General features: G+C 49.5%; 1 protein-coding gene across 1 annotated transcript in view; it reads right to left on the bottom strand.

The window, feature by feature from the left end:
- Positions 1–23,609, bottom strand: part of ITPR1 (inositol 1,4,5-trisphosphate receptor type 1) — a 156,223-nt gene that overhangs the window by 14,370 nt on the left and 118,244 nt on the right. The window contains exons 43-56 of the mRNA XM_041461959.1: positions 20,876–21,076; positions 19,631–19,741; positions 18,264–18,359; positions 17,678–17,800; positions 16,604–16,708; positions 15,501–15,693; positions 12,593–12,715; positions 9,745–9,920; positions 8,931–9,095; positions 7,532–7,727; positions 6,905–7,006; positions 4,809–4,948; positions 3,256–3,421; positions 2,042–2,202 (exon numbers count right to left, since the gene is read on the bottom strand). Of these exons, the coding sequence (XP_041317893.1) occupies positions 2,042–2,202; positions 3,256–3,421; positions 4,809–4,948; positions 6,905–7,006; positions 7,532–7,727; positions 8,931–9,095; positions 9,745–9,920; positions 12,593–12,715; positions 15,501–15,693; positions 16,604–16,708; positions 17,678–17,800; positions 18,264–18,359; positions 19,631–19,741; positions 20,876–21,076 (2,058 nt within the window). The remainder of the gene's footprint in view (positions 1–2,041; positions 2,203–3,255; positions 3,422–4,808; positions 4,949–6,904; positions 7,007–7,531; positions 7,728–8,930; positions 9,096–9,744; positions 9,921–12,592; positions 12,716–15,500; positions 15,694–16,603; positions 16,709–17,677; positions 17,801–18,263; positions 18,360–19,630; positions 19,742–20,875; positions 21,077–23,609) is intronic.

The raw sequence follows: 23,609 nt of genomic DNA on the forward strand, positions 1-23,609 counted from the left end.
CGCACAGCCCGGGGAGGACGTGCCCCATCTCTGTCACTATCCAAGATGTTACAGTGCCACCTTCAGTCTGAAATACGGGAGGAAAATCCCTTTCAAAGGCGGCCATGCCCCCAAGGAGGCTTCCCAGGAGAGGCTGCCGGCTGCCACATGAACGAGAAGGCAGCACCTCCACAGGGCACCATGGAATCACTCGTGGAATTCACTTCATTTAAAGCTTCCCTTGGTCTGTCTTCTCTGCATTCGTGGGGTTCTGCCCAGAGAGGGTGAGGTTGGGGAGTCCCCATCCCTGGCAGTGCCCAAGGCCAGGCTGGAGCAGCCTGGGACAGTGGGAGGTGTCCCTGCCATGGACCTGGATGGGCTTTAAGGTCCTTCCCAACCCAAACCGATCTGGGATTCTATGAACACAGAGAGCTTGAGGAACAGATGAACCAGGCCCCACCCAAACTATCCCTAAAAACACCTTAAATGGGAAAAAAACCCCACTTCTGGCTCCTACAGCAGCATTTAAAACAGGTCTGGCAGAGAAACAGATTCATCATGTTTTACACCCAATTTTAGGGCAGAAAAGGAAGTTCTAATGTCAAAGGACACCAGGAAGAAGTTGATTTTCAGAGTAAGCTTTGCCAAATGGCTCCTCAGGAACCCATGGACTGCAGAGGACTCCAGAGCCAGGGCACAGCAGCCTGAGCCTGGGGCAGGATGGTGACAGAGCACTGAGCTCAAATCCACATTTCCTGCTGTTCCACACCCCACATTCACCAGCCCTCACTGAGACCTGCTCTCAGATCTTCATTTAAAACTGGCTCATGAAATGCAAACCCCACCAACTGCAGCCACACTCCAATCCTCTACCTAGAGCACATGGTTACATAAAATTGCATCTGCATGAGACACTCTGGCTATGCATAATTTATCCCTACTCCCATGCACACACAGTAATTAGCCCTTGCTGACACTTAATGAATGGGAATTCTCATCAAAGTTCTCCAGTTTTTGTGCTTCATGCAAACATATTCAGTGACTAATTTTTGGTTCTTATCTAATCCAAACCGTTCATCTGAAATAATGAATTGGTTGCCAAATGAAAAACTTTCTTTAAACTGGTCTTAACACCAACAAAAACACAGCACAAAATCATCTTTTAGAAGCAAAAGCACAACACAAAATTGTCTTTTAGAAGCAAAAAACCCTTCAGGAGTGCAGTGCTTCCCCCTGAAGTCATGCGTGCTGCGGGGGGATAAAGGAAGGGAGCAAAATAATCAGCCAGGCTGGAAAGCAGCAGTGATGCACTTGGTTATCTCACTGTGCTAATCCCCCATCAGGTGACTGCTCACAAGATTGCTTTAAGCCCTCATTACTGAGGTAGGAAGCCAGAAGTAGGACGGACACTTTGGTGACCCCAAAAGAACACGTTTGCCCTCGGGGAGGGCTCGGGGGGATGGACAGAGCCACCCCGAGGGAGCTGGCACCTCACAGATGTGCAAAGGGCTCTGCTCCACAGAAATCACACTGAAATTCTATAAACCAAACAGCTCCTGCTCCCCAGCCAGAAGACACAAATTAGTGACTGGGCTTCGGATGTAATTCCAGGAGCTCTGAACCTGCAGCTTGGCACAGATGAGGCTTTTAATTCTCTCATTAAAAGCCCTTCCAATTGAGTAGACATTAATTGTAGTTTTTCACAATAATAAGCTCAAATCATATGACAACAAATCCTGCAAGTCAGTTGGAGATATTTATACCAGGACAGGTTGTAACCTGTTGGTTGTGCTTCAGATACTTCCACCAGCTTGAAAATACTCTCCCTAAATGTGAATTTAAGGCAGAATAGCTTCTCTTCCCCTGATCCAAGCCACAGGAAGTACCTGGCTGTCATCACTCACTGTCACCTACTCCAGCACACTCACAGAGTGCTCTGGAGGCTGGCAAGTCACAGGTACATCTACAAAATAAATTAAATACAATACAGAGTACTGTACCAAATATTCCACTGGATTGGTCTAATCTAGGAAAAAAAAAAAAAGCAGAACTCCAAACTCACCTTGATCATTTCTGCCACGTAACTCTCTGGTCCTGTGTATTCTGTGGAATCCTTGACTTTCACTAAGACAATAAAGCACAAATAGTGCCACATGTTGTGCTCCTCCTTAATGTGCTCTTCAAAGGTCACTGTCTTGTTGTCAAACTTATCTCTCTCCAAACCTGCGAGAGGACACAGGGAGAGCCCTGAGTGTTTGCCAGCTGGGGACCAGGAAAATCAGCTCCAGGACAAAAGTGATTGCTGAAGTCTGCTGCACTTCTGCAAGTCACTGTCATTCTGGAATGGACACTGAATATCAGGATAAAATGTGACAAACACCCAGAAGAGGAGGAAGAAGAGGAGGAAGGACAGGAAGGAAAAAGAAGAGAAAGGAGAAGGAAAGACGAGAAAGAAAGAAGAGAAAGGAGAAAGAAGAAGAGAAACGAGAAAGAAGAAGAGAAAGGAGAAAGAAGGAAGAGAAAGGAGAAATAAGGAAGAGAAAGGAGAAAGAAGGAAGAGAAAGGAGAAAGAAGAAGAGAAAGGAGAAAGAAGAAGAGAAAGGAGAAAGAAGAAGAGAAAGGAGAAAGAAGAAGAGAAAGGAGAAAGAAGAAGAGAAAGGAAAAAAGATCAGACAAGAAAGAGAAGAAAAAGAGGAGGAAAAGAAGGAAGAGAAAGAGTAAAGTGTAACAAGTACTGCTTATATTTATTATACATAACAGAAAAAAATTGGTTAAAAAAGGCAACAACCCTGTAGCAAGCAGTTAGTTGGATTTCATAACACATCTCCTATTTTTGGGCAAACTGATAGCAAAAGCAACGTTTGCTTTGCAGCAAATTTCCAAAGGTTATCCTGTCAGGCTGTGTGTTATGCAACATGGCAGGACCATGTCAGTCAACCACAGCACCTCCACTCCCAACCTCCTGGTGGGAAAAGCTTCCACAGGCACGCTTGGAAAAAATGACTGCTCATAAAAATCCCTGCTGTTCCCAGAGGAAACTGTTCTTTGAGGCAGAGGAGAAGCAAGAACTGAAGTCTTGAGGAAAAATGGTATCCTGAGCATTCCCCATCTGCTCCTGCTGCCAAGCTGCAGTGCACGTGGTGCCCAGGAACATGAACTGGCTGAGGAATGCAAGGAGGAACAGCCAGCAATTCAAGGCTTTTTTCCTCTCAGTTTGCAGCTATCCCTGGCTTACCCAGAGTAACCCCTTCTTGTTAAGTGTGTCTCCACACTTACCACAAATAAAGCAAGTTGTTTTTAAAATTTCTTCTTTCTTCTGCTTTTCACTCCTTAAATCAGCAAAAGTGTCAATGATCACCCCAAAAATCAGGTTCAGGACAATGATGATGACCATGAAGAAGAACAACAGGTCGTAGATCACTCTAGCAGCAAAGAGAGGTTCCTGCAAGATACATTTTGGAATTATTAGCAGCCCAATTAGGAACACATCTCAGCCTTATCACCACCCTGCCCCACACACCCCTTTGCCTGAGATTCTCCACTGCTGATGCTCTCCAAGGGGAACTCCATTCAAAACATTAAATTAAAATAAAATGCAAAAATCACTGAAGGAAAAGCCAAATTAGTCAGGTGCCAGTGTGGGATCTCTGCAGAGCTGCTCTTCCTGTGTCCAAGATTTTGGACTTCTCTCACTTTCACAAGAGAAAAAAACTCTTCTCTCACTCACTGAAATTTGTTCTCATGCCTCCCTGAAGCCCTTCCAAATTATATCCTTATATTAATCTGCAGTACATCAACAGAGGATCAGTGTGGACCATAAAGTTTTAAAATGGAATTTAATATCATTAATTGCATTTAACAGCCATTTAAATGAACACTAAGGTGGACCTTTCAGTACACATTCCACATTTACTGCAGGCCAGAATATCCAAAATATCCAGCCCCCATTTTCACAATCATCCTGCTAGTCAAGTGCCAAACTTATTATTAAGAATTAAGTAACTTTGAAGGCTAAGTTTTAGAAAAAAACTTTGAAATGGCAGGTAAAACAAAAAAGCACTGCCCCCAGTGAGGCTTTGGGAGTGACAGCCTGAGCCTCAGATCACAGAACCAGCACAGAGTGGCAGAATGGGTGGGAAGGACATTAAATCCCATCCAGTGCCCCCCCTGCCATGGCAGGGACACTCCCACTGTCCCAGGCTGCTCCAGCCCCAGTGTCCAACCTGGCCTTGGGCACTGCCAGGGATCCAGGGCAGCCCCAGCTGCTCTGGGCACCTGTGCCAGGGCTGCCCACCCTCACAGGGAAGAATTTCTTCCTAAATGATGGACACAAAAGCTTAGACAGCAGTCAGAGGGGGAGCCAGAGGGGTGTTATGGAAAATTCCTGCTGCTTAGCCTGGTCCTCACTCTGATGACAGCTCCAAACCACATCATCCTTCCTCCCCCACGCTCCCACCAGCCCAGCCTGGTCCCTGTGCTCTCATCCCTCCCATCTGACACATCACCTCTCCCTAGGGATGCTCCCACAAAAGCTCCTGGCATCCAGCAGCCACCTCAGCATTGTCCTGAGCCACCTCAGGCTCCTCCCTCACTCATGTGTACTCATCTCCTTCCTTCAGCTCCTCAGCTCTCCCATTCCTGCTCTCTGGACATCCCAGAAGCCGTGGAAGCCTGGGAGAAGTGGCTGGTGCTCAGTGTGTCCCCAGGATGTCACCCCAGGGGCAGCACGTCTGTCCCCGTGCTGGGAGCAGTGCACACACTCTCTCCCAGCAGAGCAGCTGCCAGCCCTGCTCAGGAGCACTCCTCCACCCCCAGCCCTGGTAATTTACCTCTTTGGAAGGTTTCCTGAGCACATCACCTACTCCACCCCCGCTCCTGAGCCCGTGACTCAGAACAGTAACAATGCACATCAGCAGCGTCTCGCACGTATGCTCCTTGTTCTCTTCCTCCATCTCCTCAGTGATCAGCTCTGGGAACACAGCAAGCAAAGACACGTTTCACAGCCAAGATTAGCTCTGAATCCTCCTCTCCATTCTTTGCTGGGTATGCTCTCTCCCCCCCCCTCAGACTGCCAGCCTGTGCTGCAAATCCCTGTAGGTTCATTCCCCCAATATCACAGAACAGTGTGGGTTGGGGGGATCTCTGCAGATCATCCCTCCAACCCCTGCCCAGCAGGGTCACCTGGAGCAGTGACACAGAACATGTCCAGGTGGGTTTGGGATGTCTCCAGAAAGGGAAACTCTGTGATTCCCTGAGCAGCTGCTCCAGGGCTCTGCCCCCTCCATGGAAAGAAGCTCTTCCTCATGCTGAGGCAGAACCTGTTTTAGTTTATGGCCACTGCTCCTTGTCCTGTCACTGGGAACCACTGGGAAGGGTCAGAAACCATTCTCTGACACCCCCTGGGGATATTGTATGGATTGATGGGATCCCCTCTCAGTCTTCCTTGGACTAAACAGGCCCTGAACAGTCTCTGCCCACAAGGAAGATGCTCCAGACCCCTCCTCATCCCGTGGCCTTCCCTGGATCCCCTCCAGAGCCCCCCCAGGAGCAGATCTCCTCCCTGCCCTCCTCTCCCCACCACCAGTTTTCCTTTGTGCCTGAACTGCTGCCTGTGACTCGGTGCAATCTCCTTCCATCCCTGCTCGCATGCACAGCTCAGCTCAGCAGATGCCTGTTTATACAGAACCCGAGCTTTTTGACAGCTCAGAGGACAAAGTGTTGCCTCTTCCACTCTCCCCTGGTGCCTGACAGATTGCACAGCCTTTGGGCTGCACTCAAAATGGCAACTTCCACTCGGAGCTTTCAAATGGCTAAAAGATCACTGCTTGTGGAAACAGCATTCTGCTAGAAAAGCAGCACACCTCTCCTGACCTTCTCTTCGCTCAGCTCCAGGCTCCAGCTTCACTTGCAGAGCTGCTAAAATCCACTCCCTAACCTCACACACTCCCCTGTACCCATTAAACATCTCACAACTTTCGTTTCATGAGCAGATCCCACCCTCCCACAGGCAGCTCTGGAGAGGCCCCAGTGCCTGAGCAAGCCTGAAATAACCAAACCCCGAGAGCAGTGGCCAAATGTGGGGCACCACGAACACCCCTGAGCACACAAGACCCTGGCACTCTGCTGGTTATTTGTGATACAAAAACATGCCTGAGTTTTCCTTCCTGCAGCCAGAATGAAGGAGCTGAAAGAAGCAGCTTTTCCTGCAGCAAGGCTGAATTTTGCTGTCTCAGAGAGGAGCCCTGAGCAAAGCAGAGCCTTCCTCCTGTGAGCAGGGGCTGGTGGCCATCGTTGACCTTTGATGGCCATGCAAGAGCTGCCCTTCCCAGAGACACTGGGATGTTCTGTCTGCCCCTCCCAGCCAGCACCGTAAATCTCCCACATGGAAATTACATTTTCTAGAAATAAAACTGAAATATTTCAATACCCAGGCAATATCTCACTTTCTTGATCTCCAAACCCCCCAAACCTATCCTTGTCTACTTAATCCATCGAGCACTTCCTGCCATGATATTAAAACAGTTTCCTTAGTTTGAGACAGAACAATGCTGCCAATAAACCATATTTCACAGGGCATTATCCTCTGAGATCACATTTAATAGCCTCATGTTTTAAAATAATAAACTTTGCAAAGAGGCAAACTGCATCTCTTCCTTCTGCAATTGATGCAGAAAATTAAAGAGTATGGCAGTGTTTTATGAGGTCTGGTTTAGGTGTAAGTTTCTCTGCTTTAGTCACTTCATGTAACTGATGTTATTTATGCTGCTGGCCTAAATTAATCCTATTTCAAGTTAATCTCGTGATAGCTTTGTTCTCAAATTTACTGCACAGGATTTTCTAAAGAAGATATTTTAATTGAAGGTGATTAACTAAAAAAAAGAGTGCAAACTCAGGTGTGGGTTAGGAATCCCAGAGAGGTACTCACGGTCGGAGGGAATGATGGAGGAGCAGTTTTCACTGCTCCCTGCCTTGCACAGGTCTGAGTAGAGGAACTCGCCAGTCATGGTTTCACCGGGCTCTGTGTGATCTGAAACCACAAAATGCTGCATCAAAGGATGCTCCAACACCTTGCAGGGTGACTCCTCAGGTGCTGGGGTTCCCATCACACTCAGAGTGCAATGACAAGGCATTGAGAGCAGTATCTTACCCTAGAGTTTAGAAGGGCACAGTTTCTTTCTGATTTACACATTCCATGGCTTTAAATTCAACCACAAAAGCTTTTTTATTTCACAGAATCCCAGGCACACTGAGGCTGGAAAAGACCTCCAAGATTCTTCATCTAGTGGCTGATGCCCTACCTCGTCACCAACCTAGAGCACTCAGTGCCACATCCAGGCCTTCCTTGGACACCTCCAGGGAGGGGCACTCCAAACCTCCCTGGGCAGCCCCTTCCAATACCTGACCAGCCCTTCCATGGAGAAATTCCTGCTGCTGTCCCACTGGGCACCCCTGGCACAGCTGGATCCCTTCCCCTTGTCCTGCCCATGCCCTGAGGAACAAGAACCCGTTTTGTCTCCAACACAGCCCACAGGAACGAGCTGCTGCTACTGACCTGGCAGCAGGGTCTCGTTGGGGAGCTTGTCCACTTCCAGGATGAAGTCATCCTTGAAGAAGAGGTAGCCCACGATGGAGAACAGGTAGACCAGGATGAGGGCCAGCACGGCCGTCAGGATGATGGAGCGCCCGTTGCGGGTGACGCTCTTGATGACGTTGAGCAGCGTCTCCTCCCGGTACACCAGGTCAAAGAGCTGGGGACAGCCAACAGGAGCACATGGAGCAGCAGCACCTCTGCTGCCATCGTGTCCTGGCCCGTGCGCTGGGGAGCAGCAGGAGCTGAGGCAGCTGTGCCCTCCCCTGCAGCAGCAGTGCAGCGGGCAGCGTTCCTGCCGCACCACGCTGCCAGCACAGACTGCTGCCTGGTTTTGTAGTATTATCTACCCCCTCACAGCCTCCAAAGAGCTCACTGCAATTTGCAATTTGTTGTTTTCTTTGAATCTTAATTTACTGAGCATTTTATTAAATAAGTGATATTTTTCCCCAAAATCTGTGTTTGGATTTCTGTGCTGATGTTTCTTTCATTTTTAACTGGGTCTGGGACAACCCACAGCAGAGTCCAGGCAGTTGTGGCTGTGATCCTCGTGGATCACAGGACAGGTATTTGTTAAATTGGACCTCCATGAACACAGCAAATCACCAGCTCAGGTCCCAGAGGATGTGGCAGACACCACCCAAAGCCACAAAAATAGCCTGTTCTGAATGGGATTTCAGCTTTGCTTCAGCTGTTCATCTTCTTCATCTTCTCCACCACCACCAGATCCCCTCCTTCAGTGTTATCCTAGAAGCACTGTGCTGTGCAAGGTGAATCCCACCCCAGCCAGAGGGAACACATGTGCCAGGGCTGGAGCCTGGATACTGCCAGGGAGACACCCCAAAGTCATCCAGCTGCTCAGAAAGCACAGACACTGTGCTACAAATTATTGATGATAACACAGCAAAGCATCTCAGCCCATCTCATCCTACCCCATGGCAGGGACACATCCCACTGTGCCAGGCTGCTCCAGCCCCAGTGTCCAGCCTGGCCTTGGGCACTGCCAGGGATCCAGGGGCAGCCCCAGCTGCTCTGGGCACCTGTGCCAGGGCTGCCCACCCTGCCAGGGAAGGATTTCTTCCTCCTATCTCATCTAAACCTCTCCTCTTTTGGTTTAAATCCATCCCCCCCTGTCCACCCCTATCTGTCTATGCAAGAATCAGCAGAGGGGGTGTGGCAGGAGTCCTGCTGTCTCCCTCACTAACTTCTCCTAAAGAAAACCTCCAGTCTGTGACTATTCCCAGTGCTTGTTCAACAGTTTCCCAGCAGAAAAACAGATATTTTCCCAATTTTCTTGGATATGCCCAAGATGGGACTTCACAAACAGAGCAGAAGATGTTCTGAGGGCCAAGCAAACACCCACCAAGAGGCTGTAAAAGAACTCGTGCACGAAGAGCCCCAGGGCACAGATCAGCAGGTAGAGCAGGTGATAGAGGAACTCCACGTCCATGATCATGGCCTTGTATCCTCGCGTGAAGGTTCCGCAGTTACCCACAAAACTCATCAGGAAAATGATTTTATTACACACCTAAGGAAAGATCGACCAGAAATTAGTTACAATATCAGGGAAAACAGACTGGTTTTTCAAGCTGGAGGTAAGTTGGCACTTTGCTGAGCAAGCTCTGCCAAGGCCTGACCACCTTTCCATGAAAAAATTCCTGCTGAGTCCAACCTGAGCCTCCCCAGCCCAGCCTGAGGCCATTCCTCTCCTCCTGTCCCTGTTCCCCGGGAGCAGAGCCCAACCCCCCTGGCTGTCCCCTCCGGGCAGGAGCTGTGCAGAGCCACAAGGTCCCCCCTGAGCTCCTTTTCTCCAGGCTGAGCCCCTTCCCAGCTCTCCCATCAGACTCACAGCGCATCATTTAGTGAGCCTCACACATCCCCATAAATACTGAGGCACTTTGGGTGAATAACCTCGTGCTTTAGGTCACAGACTCCTCCCCGTGCCTGTCTGAGGCTGGAGCTGTTCCTACACTGAGCAAAACCTCAGAGCTCTGTGTGCAGCCTGGGGAACCAGGATTAAATGCACGACTCAGAGCACTCGCGCGAGGAGCAGCCCACGGAGGGAATCACTCCTCCCAGCAGCATCCCAGGCTATTTCTGCTCCATGTCTTCACCAGCAGGTAAAGAACCCTGACACCAGGGGCAAGAGGAGGTCAGCAAAGCCCAGTGGTTCTTACATTGAAGGCTCCCAGCAGGAAGAGGGTGGGCTGCAGGCCCACGGAGAAGATGAGGCGCAGGATGGTGGAGGCGATGAGGGCGCGGATGCCGTGGGGCTTGGGCAGGGCGATGACGATGGCCAGGGAGATGAGCATGGCTGTCCACAGCAAGCCAGACAGGTGGGGCTCCAGCGTGCCTGGGCAGAGGCAAAACACACCCGTTCCTGCACGAGCAAAGCCACCAGGGCACTGCCTTTGGTGGGGCATCACCCACCCCCTTCAGCCATCCCTGGTGGCACAGCAGCAAAGCTGAGCCCACAGCCTGCAGCAGGCTTTAATTACAAACTCGTCACTAAACCCTTATGCAGGTGGTAAGTGCTACAGGATCTTCATTGTGGTGTTCACACCTGAGTGCTGAGGGCCCTTTGCAGCCCCTTTTGCAGTGCCTGGGCAGGTGAGGACACTCCCTGACACTCCCCCGATGTGCTTTTGGTCAGACCCTCACACCCATTTTTGGCATCTCTTGCTATTTCTGGGTCTATTTAGACTGTCCCCTGAGACTGGCTGCTTACACAACACCCAGCCTGTGCAGCTAAAAATACACTTCCCTGAAAGAGCCATAAAAACGATCCAGCCCAAAACACCATTTACCCGAGGTTTATGCAGAATGTCAGACACCTCTTCCTCAAAGATAACTTTAAAAATTTTTGCCTTCAAGCAACAGGTTCCTCAACAGACAAAAAAGCAAGATGCCCCAAATTTCACAGCACTCTGCAGCCCTTCTGCAAGCACATTCTCACAGAACTTGTGTCTGACTGGCAAGATCCTCAGCCAGGGCTTTTCCCCCCTGCTCCCAAATTCAGGCAGCTTAGGAAATATTACTCTCATCTGACTACCACGAGCAGCCATTTAATCTTGTTCAAATCACTGCAGATTAATAAAGACAGCAGAGGATGGATGGAAATTAAAAGTTAATAAGCATAAAGTTGAACAGCTGTTTTGGCTGCCTGGGGGGAGTTTGGGCTCCTGGAGCTGTCACACAGCACAAGGTGCAGAGCTGGGAATGGAGTCACTGGGTGGGAACAAGCAACAGCACGGGGAGGGACAGAGGAAATGTGCAGCAGCTTAGTTAGGAACGACTTATCTAAAATCTAAATAAGATTTATTGGGAATTCATTTGCTTTCGGGAGTTGCAGCAGCTCCCAGCAGCGCTGAAGAAACACCTGGAGTGAGGGAGGCACACGGGTGCTCCCTGAACACCCAGCAGGCAGGGCAGTGCCAGGACCTCGTGGGAGCCACTGTGCCACCTCAGGGCAGGGCCACAGGCTGCCCTCTCCTCCCAGGGACAGAGGCTGGGAGCAGGGTCCTTGTCCTGGCACACCGAGCTAAGGGCGCTCACTCCTCACCTTGACCCCAGAGCTGGAGCACGGGGACCCCTGCACAGCCACAGGCAGGAGGAACACACAGCCAGCAGGGAGCTCTACCTGTCTCTGGAGTTCTCACCATTCCAGTACCCAGTTCCAGGCATCCAGTTTTGTTTCTGCTCCTCAAGTCAGAAGTTTTACAGCTTCTGCTACTGTCAGATGCTCATCAGCTGCTCAGTTCACCGTGTCTGAGCAATTCAAGACACTGACAACTTCCCCCAAACAGTCTGTTTGGAAGAGTCTTTTTTTTTTTTTAAGCTAAATATAAGATACACATCTATTTATTTATTTTGCTTTTTGGATTCCAACTAGGAGAGGAAGAGGTTTTATCAAAATGTTACCTGATAACCAAAGAATTTCAAATATGTAGGGTAGGGCATCTTCAAAATGCCAAAGGATCCCCCCACCAGTCTTGCAGTTTGCAATCTCAGGGAACTCATTTAACCAGCAGCTTTCCTGGCAGCCATAAATTCAGAGCTTTTAACTTGGGATCTTTGCAACCAGAGACAGAAATTCAGTTGCTCTTTGGGCTTGTTAGAACCTTCCAGCCAGGACCTGGGCTGTCCCCACTCTGGGTGTGACACTGAGGAGCAGCAGCTGCAGAAGGTAAAACTGCTCTCTTCCCCCTCTCAGGAACTCTGGAATTCGGTCTAAACCATCCCTCTGACAGGCTTTTTCAGGATGCAATCCCCCTACACACAAGGAAGAAGCTCCTAGCTAGACATCCCCATCACTGTGCAAGTGATGCATGTGACACTGCTGAGAACATCCCTGTGGATCTCCCACCCTGCCCTGCCAGGGTGCAGCCCTGGGGAGAGGCTGGAGCTGCTCAGTGCTCACTGGGCTGGCTCTGAGAGCCACCAGGGACCTGTCACTGAGCAATCCCACCGTGCCAGCCCAGAGCTGGTGGCAGGAATGTGGCACCCTGCTCCCCTGGGAATGCTCTGCTCCCCACTCAGGCAGTGCTGAATGGGCTCCTCTCCCTCGTCCTCCAGGGATTCCTGCTGGTCACTGTTCCCCTGCCAAGGCAGGAGGATGTCACCCACCCCCAGCACTCACAGGCCTCCTGCAGCACCAGGAAAAGTGTGTGGAAAATGCCACTAATAAACTGCAAGCTCAAGGAAAACAACACGTTCAACATTTCACCTATTTTTAGCTCAATCCTTAATTACAGGACTTTAAACTGAAGTGAAACAGTGGAGCAATTAAAGGTGGATGTTTGTCTCAGGTAATTTTTTCCCCTAGGAAAAAGCATAGCTCTACATTTTCCTTAAAAATGCCTCAAGAAAGAGTAAGAGAACAGCACAATTTAAAACAAGGCAATTTAAAAAGCCAAATTCTGCCCTCACTGATGTAAACAGCAGTGCATAGACACGAGTGGGGAGAGCAGAATTGGGCTCTTTTTAGGCAGAATTATTTGCTCTTTTTAGGTTAAGCATCAGTACCTCCTCGAATCCCCTTGAATGGGTAGAAAAATGCCACGAGCAGGTTCATGAGGACAGCCAGGTTAAAGGAAATGCTGCTCCAGAAGGACATGTTCCGAGCACACCAGTACAGGAAAGGCTGAGCTGAAAGACAGAAAATTGTTTCTTTTTAACAGAGCCTTTAGTAAAAATAAGAGGTCTCTCTATTAAAAAAAAATATCACCACCAAAACAAGTTTGTTTTCAGTTTGCCCAAAAGCACAGCATCAAAAGTAGTAATATGCACGGCTTATTCTGAAGTTTATTTAATTATCCTTCATCTTGAGGGCCCTTCAAGTTTCCTAGATGGTGTTTTAAGGCAAAGGATCCCTGTTTCCAACATGGTTTAGCAGCAGCAAGAGAACAAGCTGAGAAACTGCAGAGATCAAGCACTTGAAGCTTCCCCTAATAATATCCTTTGTACTCAGAGTCACCCCAAGAACAATTTGGAGGGGGAAAATGAGCTCCAGCCCCATTGCTCTGTGTTCTGCTGCTGGCAGCAGCTCACCTGCACCACACACTGTCACCTGCAAATTCATTTTCTGCTGAGAACAGCCCAAAATAGCCCCAGAATAACCAGGGGTGAAGCTCCCTGGCCTTCCCTCTGCCCTGGGGGCAAAGGACTCAGCACATCTGCACAGAGCTCAATGTACAAGCAACAGCACATTTAAATCCTTAATGTTACCCAGAAATACTTCTCAAAAAGACTCCTAATTTTAATAATCCCTGCAGCCAGAACCAAGAGGCAGAAAGCAGAAAGATTCCTTTGCTGAAGTGGTCGTGAACCCAACAAAAGCTGCCTTGGGTAATTCCCTCTGCATCCAGGCAAAATCCCTCTGATTTCAGCTCCTGCAGGCTTGCTGCACAGCAAACTGTGCCCTCCTGAAATCTAGAGTAGTGAAAAAAAATCCATTAAAAATGCTCTCAAAGGGAAAGGACTGTTTTGCCCTGGTGGAAGAAGGCAGCTGGTTTAGATATCAGAGAGCAAAAAAAAAAGGCTCTCAGTAAAATTTAGGAACAAGCTGAAAATTCAGACTTTGGGGCTGGGTGATAATTTCATTTATTACATGCAGCAGTTCTGAGCCTGAGGCAGCTGGTTTAGATACCAGAGAGCAAAGAAAAAGCTCTCAGTAAAATTTAGGAACGAGCTGAAAATGCAGACTTTGGGGCTGGGTGATAATTTCATTTATTACATGCAGCAGTTCTGAGCCTTGCAGTAGCCACCACCTCTCTCCAGAAAACTCCCTCCTCTAACATCCCCAGCTAACAAAGAGGTAAAGAATTGCACAATATCTGCACGTTCTCAATTTCCTTTTAACTGGAAGAATGTGCAACCAGGTTTAATTAATTTCTGTGGAATTATATAGGGGTGAATATAAAGGTCCAGGTTTAACTTTAAACCTTCCTTTGGTGATGGACACTGACTCTGCCTGTGCAGTGCTTCTGCCTGGCTTTGGCAGCTCATTTCCATTCTTAATTAACAATTAAGAGACTTGTGGTGCTCAGATTATAGGACAGTACTGTGAGCTGAAGGGAGAAGTACATGGATCTTTATTTTAGAAGTCTTTTTGAGGGTTGAATAGACTCTAACTGGCAGCACATGAGCACACAGAGCACTGCCAGAGGTCACAGCTCCAGCACAAACTACTGAAAATGTGAGAAATAACTCTACAAATGCAAAAAATGAGAGGCCAGACAAGACCTGGCTGTTAGAGACAGAATAAATGATCCCAGTTTTTTCAAGGAAAAATAAAATATTCTCCAGTTCTGCAGGTGGATCTTGGCTAATTTGTGGTCTGCTGTTAATGATGGATGCCTTCACAGCTTGCTTGGAGACAGCCTCGAAGACAAAGTGACTCAAACAACAAAATCCAACAGAATATATGGATGCTGTAGAAGTGGCAATTTGTTTAGGATGTCACACTCCCGGATTTCTTGCAGAGCTCTCAGATTTTTGGAAGCAATCCCACATCTGCCCCATGAGGGGGTTCCAGAGCAGAGCTGCTCTTGCACCAGGAGCTGGAGTGGAGCTGGTGCAGGGCAGGGGAGCAGCAGTGCTGTCAGATGGCTGGGGTTGAGTCCAGCAGGGAGGAGCTGCCTTATCTCACATTTCACAGGGTCACTGCTGCTCAGTCCTCAGCACTGCCCACTGAGCCTCAGCAGCATTCAGCCTTCAGCTGAACCAGAACAAATATTAAGCAAATGAACTAAAAGGTTTACTGGGGGATGTGGGGGAAACTGTGTGAATTAAAATATAATTTTGAGGGATTTCCCAGCTGCCAGTGGGAACCTCAGAGGGAAAATCAGTGCTTGAAAGTACCTGTGTTCAGACATTTTAGCATCACAGGGATGGAAGGGACTTATCAACCTGTCAGCCAGTCTACTTGCCAAAAAAGGATGAATTCTGCTTTACAATTACTCAGAAATCCATCTTGAACTTGTTCTTAAGCATCTCCATCCCTAGAGATGCCCTAAGTCCACAGCATCTTTATGGCTGGAAAAGACCTTTACAACCACCAAGTCCAACCTTGCTGCATTCCCCAGCCTTACCCCCCCTGCATCCAGCACAGCCCACTGCTCTCTTCAGCTGGGTCCTCCCTGCCTCCTCCTCATTTCAGCTACTCCTCCACACGTTTGTTCCTTCCTGCTGGATCTCAAAGAGGACGACCTGTGCTGCTCCTTCCCACTGTGCCCTGGATCCCCTCCAGAGGGTCCCTGTTGCTGCAGTATTCAGCCAGCCCTGCTGGCAGCTCCCTGGCAGGGAGCAGAGGAGCAGCCCTGGCAGCCCACCACCGAGGCTGCTGCCACACTGGGGACCAGCTGCTGCCCAGCCAAGGCTTCAAACCCCCAAAGCCCGACCTCGGCGCTCGCGTGGAGCAGCACTGACCCACCTCGCAGCTTCTTCTGCCAGTTCATCTCGTTGAAGAGGTCCTCAGACTTGAGGAAGAAGTCGTTGATCTTGCTGCCCTGCTCGTCCCTCTCCGTGGTGTAGTAGATGCGCAGCTTGGACTCCTTGGTGAGGAACTCGCAGATGCTGGGCACGGGGAACACGATCTGCTCCATGGTGCGGTCCGACCTGACAATCTGCACGGCAGCCTCGTCAGCCCTTCCCACTCCTGAGTGCCTTTACTGCTTGGTTTTCTGCCTGTTTCGCTCCCCATTTCAAAGCAGCAGACACATTTCCAAGGAACAGCAGCTTAACACAGGTTTCGTTTAATTTACCTTTCAGAGCAGGTCTATGTTTAGCTCCAGAACTGTAATTTCTATGCTGTGGTCTTATCCTGGAAGCTGGGATTTCCAAGGGGCCCACAGAATCCCGCATCAAAGCTGGGATGGAGTTCAGAGCAATGTGATGGCCCAGCTCAAGAAAGTTGCCAAATTTGAGCCATAGGCAAGTACAAGGAATAACAGTTATATCTGTATTGCTCATTACAGAGTTCTGGGAAGTCACAGAACCATGGACTGGTTTGGGTTGGAAGGACCTTAAAGCCCATCCAGTGCCACCCCTGCCATGGGCAAGGCCACTTTCCATTGTCCCAGGCTGCTCCAAGCCCTGTCCAAGCTGGCCTGGGACACTTCCAGGGACAGAGCAGCCACAGCTCCTCCAGGCAATCTCCGTATCTGTGAACATTTTACTTTTATAAAGCTCTTAGATGGCACACGAGGCCAAACTGTCATTTGAATCCAGAAAGAGTGGCAAAAAGCTATCACAAACTTTCTGGATTCAGCAACAGCACCGGCCAAAATGTAACAGAAGTGAAGCCACACTTCCTGCTGCCAAGAGAGCTCTGCTCAGCTCCATCCCCGAGCCCACACATGACAGCTCAGGAATAGCTCCCCCCTCCACTGCCAGGGAATTAAATAAATAACTCTCTCTGCATGTTCTGTATCACAGACAACAGTCCACACACAGGCGGGCAGAGCCATGGCAGCACCATGAATAATGAATGCCCTGGGGCTGCCCTCCCCGGGGCTCAGCCCTGGGCTTCCCTACCTCGATCTGCGCCGTGTGCTTGGCGTAGAACTCCAGCGCCTCGTCCCCCTCGATCTGACCCCCTGGCTTCAGCATGTTCTGCAGCTCTTTGTTGTGACGAGCCAACTAAAATAAAGGAATGCACAGGGAGTGGGAGACACCAGATGTCTCTCTGTGATATTAAATTTCTGATTTTTGGCATAAAAAAAGAAATAGTACGCAGTCAGCTGCTAGGAAAGGGCAAAGTTGACAGAAGGCTTGTTCTGTTCCAACCAGACACCCTGCAGCTCTATTTTGGGAGCAAGTCAGAATGATTCAAATATGTATTTCTTTAATGCCAGTGTTGTACTCCTCTTTTCCCCATCCTCTCCCACCCTTTGCCTGGAATCTTTCTGATCACACAGAAATTCACATTTGGTCTGTCCTTCTACACCACCCCAACTCAAAGGTGTGCTCATCACCCAAAGATCCAGGCAGGGACAAAGAGAAAACCTGCATCAACCGAGCAGCAGATGTACAGAGTACTGCTCCAAAAATGCTGCTGGATGCTCCAAATTCATCCTGCAGCACAGTGAGGGTCTGTCTGCTGGGATGCAGGAGGAACAAGAAGTCTCTGATGCAGTGAGAGATGTAGCACCAATATATTAAGTAGATTTAGATACAGTCTTCTCCCCTTTGGTTTTTTACCTTTCAAACACACATTGTATCAATACAGTGGCTCTGCTTGGCTCCAGCAGAGAGAATGTGGCAAGGACCAAGATTTCTGATTACACTTTAATTGATCTGTGAGTAGAATTTCTTTGGGAGAATAAAGTAACCTTTGATACAGCTGAAAAATACACTGCTGCTCAGTGCTGCCAAGAATTGAGCCACGTGTCCTCAGGAACTCGGTCCAGAGCCTGCCTGCTTCCCACGATAAAAGAAAATTCCCAAAATTTTCTTGTATTGCACTATTTTTGTTTCTGATTAAAATTAGGATTTGCTCTGATAACAAGAGAATGTGCAGTGAGTCCGTCTCAGAGATGAGCCATGAAGACAGCTGCAGGGAAGAGCAGACTGGCTTTTCCCAGTTTGGGACTCGTGGTGGGACTCTACCTGATGAGCCAAGATATAAATGTTGTGTCCCACGTTCCTCGGAGACGCCGCGACATCTTCCCCGTTCTCCCCATCCTCAAACTCCACCTCTCCCTGCAGATAGGCCTTCTTGATCACCTCCACCTGGACAAGGAGACAGGCAAGGAGAGGAGGCTCAGGCAAAGGGTGGGAGCTGCTGAGGGCAGCACACCCTCAGTACTCCTGTGGATGGGAATGGAGCAGAGCAGGGACATCCCAAGGGAGCTCAGTGGATAGGTCTGGATAAAGTGAACTCTGCTTCAGCCCAGCTCACTGGCTCAACAAACTGAACCTCACATTTCCCTGAAGGTAACATGTTCCAGGCCACCCTCTGTGCACCTGCACCACGTTCAGAGCCCAGCTCCAACGCAGCCCCGAGCACTGGGACGAGCCAGTGGTGCTCGGGCTGTGCTTTGGATCTCCTGCTTGTGTTTCACCAGTCACACATGAACCAGCCCCAGAACCCTGCTAGGGCTCACAGGACAGCTCTGGGGCCACAGGGACTGTCACTTCTCTGTCTCCTGGGCAAATGAAGGGTCAGGAGCTGGGGAGGGGTGCTGGGACTCACCAGCTCCTTGGGCCTCATGTTGTAGAGGATCCTCTCCGCGTTCTCGCTGTCGTGCCTGCTCTCCATGATGGCCAGGAGCAGCTTGGAGGCGTTGTTCTGAGGGCAAGGAAAAGCAATGGAATCACTGCCAGGAGCAAGAAATGAGGGTACCCAGCCTGAGTGGCACCACTGTGCTGCCAGAAGGGCTTCAGGGGCACGGGTCCCACAGGCAGCAGGCAGAGTGTGCCAGCCAGCCCAGGGCTGTCACAGCCTCACCTCACCCAGCCCTCCCTCTCCTCTCATTACACAACTTAACAGGGTTTTTTAGCAGTTTATTCCCCAAATCCTACTCATTGAAAGACATCAAATTAACCCTAGCCAAGGTTTAAATTTCTAAAAAGGCTGCTGTTTCATGCTTGTGTTGTTTTGTTTTGATTTAAGGATACTGCAGCATCACCACAAGCTCCGAGCTCCCAAATGGTGCAGCTCAGCTCTGCTGAAGATGCTGCTGATTAAATCAAGGGACAGCCAGGGCTGAAGACACAGATGTGCTTTGCTGCTTTTAACTGAAATCACTCTGCAGTCTGCTCACGCCAAGGAACACAGGGAGGAAATGGGAAACTACCACAAGGCACCAGACTACTTTAATACGAACAATTAAGATTAAAATCCATCATGCCTGACAATAAAACCCAATAAAAGTATTTAATTTTGAAGTATAATGCTAATCGAGTCTAAAAGCATTTTTTATTTACAATAATAAAAAACCCACATTACCCATAATAATGGTGTGAGTCGGCAACGGAAAACAAGGAGACTCTGCAGTGTCAGTCAGGGCAATAAGTCAAAAAGGAAATATTTCTCAAGCACAGGCTGAAGCAAGAGTGCTCTGGGACTGCTGTTGCTAGAGGGGAACCTGCTCCTGTGTTTTTGTGTTTTGAAACCAGCAGCAGGGCTAATTATTTCAGCATTAATATGGATGGCTATAAAGAATTGTTGATTTCATGTCAACCTATTAAACAACACCAATAAAGTGTTAAGAAAGTATTTGCAACATGAGAAATTTCACTTGCACTGTCCACGTAAAAGCTCAGCAACAACAGAAGAGTTTTCATCAGCTTTAGATTTTTTACAGGAAGCAATTTTAGGATTCCTCAGCATATTCTGACTGCCTGCATTCCCCATCTGAGAACTGGTGGCTCCATGTCATCATTTAGAAGACGAAATACCTGTGACAAACCATCTTTGGGCACTGCCTGCAGCTCACTGATGTATATAATTTTTGGGCACTTATGAATACTGGGATATAACAAACACCCACATAATTCTAACAGTAAAATCACATTTTATCCCACTGTTAACGTGCCTCACACAGAGCATTCACTTGCCTTCAGCTCCAACACGAGGTCCATCCTCTTCTTTCCCAGAGGGTTGATGTCATTGAGAATTAATGCTGTGATGATGTCAATGCCGTTGGACTCGTGGGTAGCAATGCAGTTCTGTCCAAAGAAAAGTCATCAGGCTTCACTAATTGCCTGCACTACAAACACAGCCCGGGCTGGTGACCCCTCCAGAGTCCCCTCTGTCATCACCTCGTGGGCTGCCCGAGCTGGAAAACTGCACACAGAGCTCCAGGCAGGGCAACAACAAAAGATTTAAGGCATTTTGTTCCAAGCTCTTCCTCTCCTCAGCCATGGTCCTACTGGAGCCCCCGGCCTCAGGAAGCACAGAGAACCACAGCTGATAAATGAAGCATTTCCATGCCAAAGCCTGCAGGCTGGAGGAACAGTGTTTTGCTGAGATTAGGGAGAGTTTTCTTAATTATAAACGTGCCAATCAACACCTACTTCAGCGCTGTCTGCACAAAGAAAGGGAATTTCCATAACCTCCTGCCTACCCTTCAGCCCTGCTCTTGGAATGGTCTGTACCTAAAATGTACAAACAGCAGCGTGCTGGCTTCAAAAACCAGAGAGAGATTCCTGTTCTGTCACTGAACTCCACACCTAGAACACCTGAAGGGTTTTATTCCACCTGATCCAGAGAGCAGAGGGACACTGACAGTTCTCCCTGGCATGCACAGCCTCACACATTCTCATGCAGAGACCAAGACAGAAGAATCACATCCCAGTCTTTCAGGACGATATTATGGTTCAATTAATAAGGAAATGGAGAGAATAAGCAGAAACTGGCACAGGGTGCCCAGAGCAGCTGGGGCTGCCCCTGGATCCCTGGCAGTGCCCAAGGCCAGGCTGGACAGGGCTTGGAGCAGCCTGGGACAGTGGAGGTGTCCCTGGGACAGTGGGAGGTGTCCCTGCCATGGCAGGGGATGGCTTTAAGACCCCTCCCAACCCAACCCATTCTGGGATTATATCAAGTACAGCAATTCCCCACTCTCCCTGTGCAGTCTAATGAAACAGATCTTAGCAAAGCAGAAATACTTCTACTGCTTTGAGTGCTTCAATTCCTCAGAGGGGGCCCTGAGAAAAACTCCTCATAATCAACTTGTCTATAAAGGAAAAAATCCTCCAGCTTGGGGGGGAAACAAAGTGAGCAGTGCTGTAAGACAACAGCAGGCTGGCAGAGCTGGGGCCCAGGGAGAAGGGGGATGCATTTCCCAGCTCTGGGTTCATTACCTGGTTCTCGTGGCAGGGCCCCTGGCAGTACTCAGTCAAACTTTCCAGCGTCTGGTTGATCAGGGCCACGTTTTTCTCATTTATATACAGACCCAGGAGTCCAAGTCCCCCAGTGGTGCTCCCACAGATGCAGTCCAGGAACTGCAGTGTCTCACACACCAGGTTGTAGTTTGTCTTGTTGTTCTGGCAGCGTAGGAAATTCTGTGAGGAGAGTGTCAAAGCCATGAGGGAGGGGAAAAACCATGCAAAATGCTGTTTGGCTGATAGTATTTATTAAGTCCATCCATCCCCAATTCCACTGCATGGTGGATTGCTCTGGCTCACTGTACAAGCAGTTTAAGTCTCTTTCCAGGGCTTATTTGCAACGTGCTGCTCTCCTGAGCAGCTTGTTGGCTTCATGCTGTACAGCAGTGAACAGAGTGCACCCCTTAAGCAGAGAGATCCATTAGAGCCTGACACACCCAGCACAGAGCAGGCACTCTGGGAAGCTCTCTGCAGCCTGGAAGCTTCACTCCACCTGCTGCACTTCCCTGGCCAGCAGCACTCAAGGCTCCCTCCTCCCAGACCTCTCTGGATTCCCTGGCTGGGGTCTCACAGCAGCTCCCCCTGCACAGGAGGGACCTGAGTGCACACCCTGAAGGAAGGTGCCTTAAGATGGAATTCTCTCCACTGCATTTCCTTCCACATAATTATTGTGATTTCTGCTTGAAGCTGCTGATTAGGAGCAGCTCTTCTAATGAAAAGCCAGATTTGCCACTGTGGATGTAACAGCTTTCTACTCTCCTATATTCCAAATAAAGGAAAGCACCAAACCCACCCAAAACTGAAGGACAACTAATGAAAACCAATCTCCCAGTGACTCAGATGCTGTTTGCCAGTGCATTGCCAGCAGTGCTGCAAAGATTAGCAGCCACTACCACTTGCTTTTCCTTCAAGTTTCAGCAGGAAAACTCTTATTTAGCTTAATTCTAACAGGTAACAGCAATTCCAGGGTGAAAAAGCCCTCAGAGGAACAGGAGCCATGGAGTATGGAACCAGCAGGGTCTTTCCTGCCAGCCCAGAGAGCAGCACTGGTCCCTGGCTGTCTCTGCCTGAGTCAGACTAATGATTCTTTTAAGGCAAACAGAGAGAGAAATTGCAGATTCAATGGAAGGCGAAGCTAAAAAAGGAAAAACGCTGTCTGTGAATGCAGACTAAAGGTGACAGTGATTCAGCACATTTCAGCTGATTGCTCATTTAGTATCTGACTTCTGATTAACTTGTCAGAATGTAATAAAGGTTGATCCTACAGAAATTGGAGCTCGTGTCTTCCCTCCAGAAAAAAAAGCAAAATTAAAGGATAATACCCAAAGTGAGGAAGTAAAAATGCTCCCTGACTGCAGCACAGCATTTATTCTGATTGCAGCTAAGCTTGTACCTGAGCTGCCTGATCCACAGTCAGCAAGCAGAGAAGAGGAATGAGGCACAAGAGGCAGGAGGACATTGTTAGGCTGAAACAAGGGGAAGGAAAAAATTGTAGAAAACAAACCCCTGCTGCACTGTGAGAAACTGCCCCAGGGAGTGTCTGCTGCTGTCTCAGCCAGGACAGAGTGAACTCTTCATTTTCAGAGCAGGCTATGCAGTGGGAACACAGCTCTGCAGTGCTGAGTGTGCCACCCCACTGCTCCCCGTGGGAATGACCCCGAGGTGTGCAGACCCTGCACCAGAACCAGCAGCCACAGGCAGGTCCAGCTGGAACACGTGGGAATCATCCACCTGCTCATCCCAGCCCTGCATTCATTTGGAGAGGGTACTGCAGCTCCTGCAGCCCCATGCAGGGCTGTGGAACAGCATCCAGTGGAGCAAACTGGGGCTGTATCTGGGCAGGGAAGGGCTGTCTGATGCAGAGGGCACAGCACTGCAGCTGCCCGAGCACGCAGAGACCTCCTCTTCCTCCTCTGCACAGCAGCTCCTCCAGCACAACTGGCACTGCCCTGTGTTTGCCCATAAGCTCCCACAGCTGCCAACAGCCTGGAAAGGCTCAGGGTGCCCAGCACACACCTGCACCAGGCAGGTGATCCCAACTCCTTGTTCAAATATAATTCTGGGAGCCACTCCTGGAGAGCCCTGCCCTGGTCCTTCAGGCAGCGAGTCCTCTGGCACTACTGCAGGGAGCTCAGTTACGTGTACCAGCTGCAGACACCAAGATTTTGGAGGATCAGACACTTCTGCCTTCCCTTTGGGGCTGAGGGAGAAAGACAAACCTCGAGGCAGGCGGGCAGAAAGAGGATTACACTGGAAGAGCTGTTCTACCTTGCATTCATTTGGACAGGGTACTGCAGCTCCTGCAGCCCCATGCAGGGCTGTGGATCAGCATCCAGTGGAGCAAACTGGGGCTGTATCTGGGCAGGGAAGGGCTGTCTGATGCAGAGGGCACAGCACTGCAGCTGCCCGAGCACGCAGAGACCTCCTCTTCCTCCTCTGCACAGCAGCTCCTCCAGCATGACTGGCACTGCCCTGTGTTTGCCCATCAGCTCCCACAGCTGCCAACAGCCTGGAAAGGCTCAGGGTGCCCAGCACACACCTGCACCAGGCAGGTGATCCCAACTCCTTGTTCAAATATAATTCTGGGAGCCACTCCTGGAGAGCCCTGCCCTGGTCCTTCAGGCAGCAATTCCTCTGGCACTACTGCAGGGAGCTCAGTTACATGTACCAGCTGCAGACACCAAGATTTTGGAGGATCAGACACTTCTGC

Source organism: Pyrgilauda ruficollis, unplaced genomic scaffold (assembly GCF_017590135.1).
Source record: "Pyrgilauda ruficollis isolate IOZ18807 unplaced genomic scaffold, ASM1759013v1 scaffold10, whole genome shotgun sequence".
NCBI classification, from domain to species: Eukaryota; Metazoa; Chordata; class Aves; order Passeriformes; family Passeridae; genus Pyrgilauda; species Pyrgilauda ruficollis.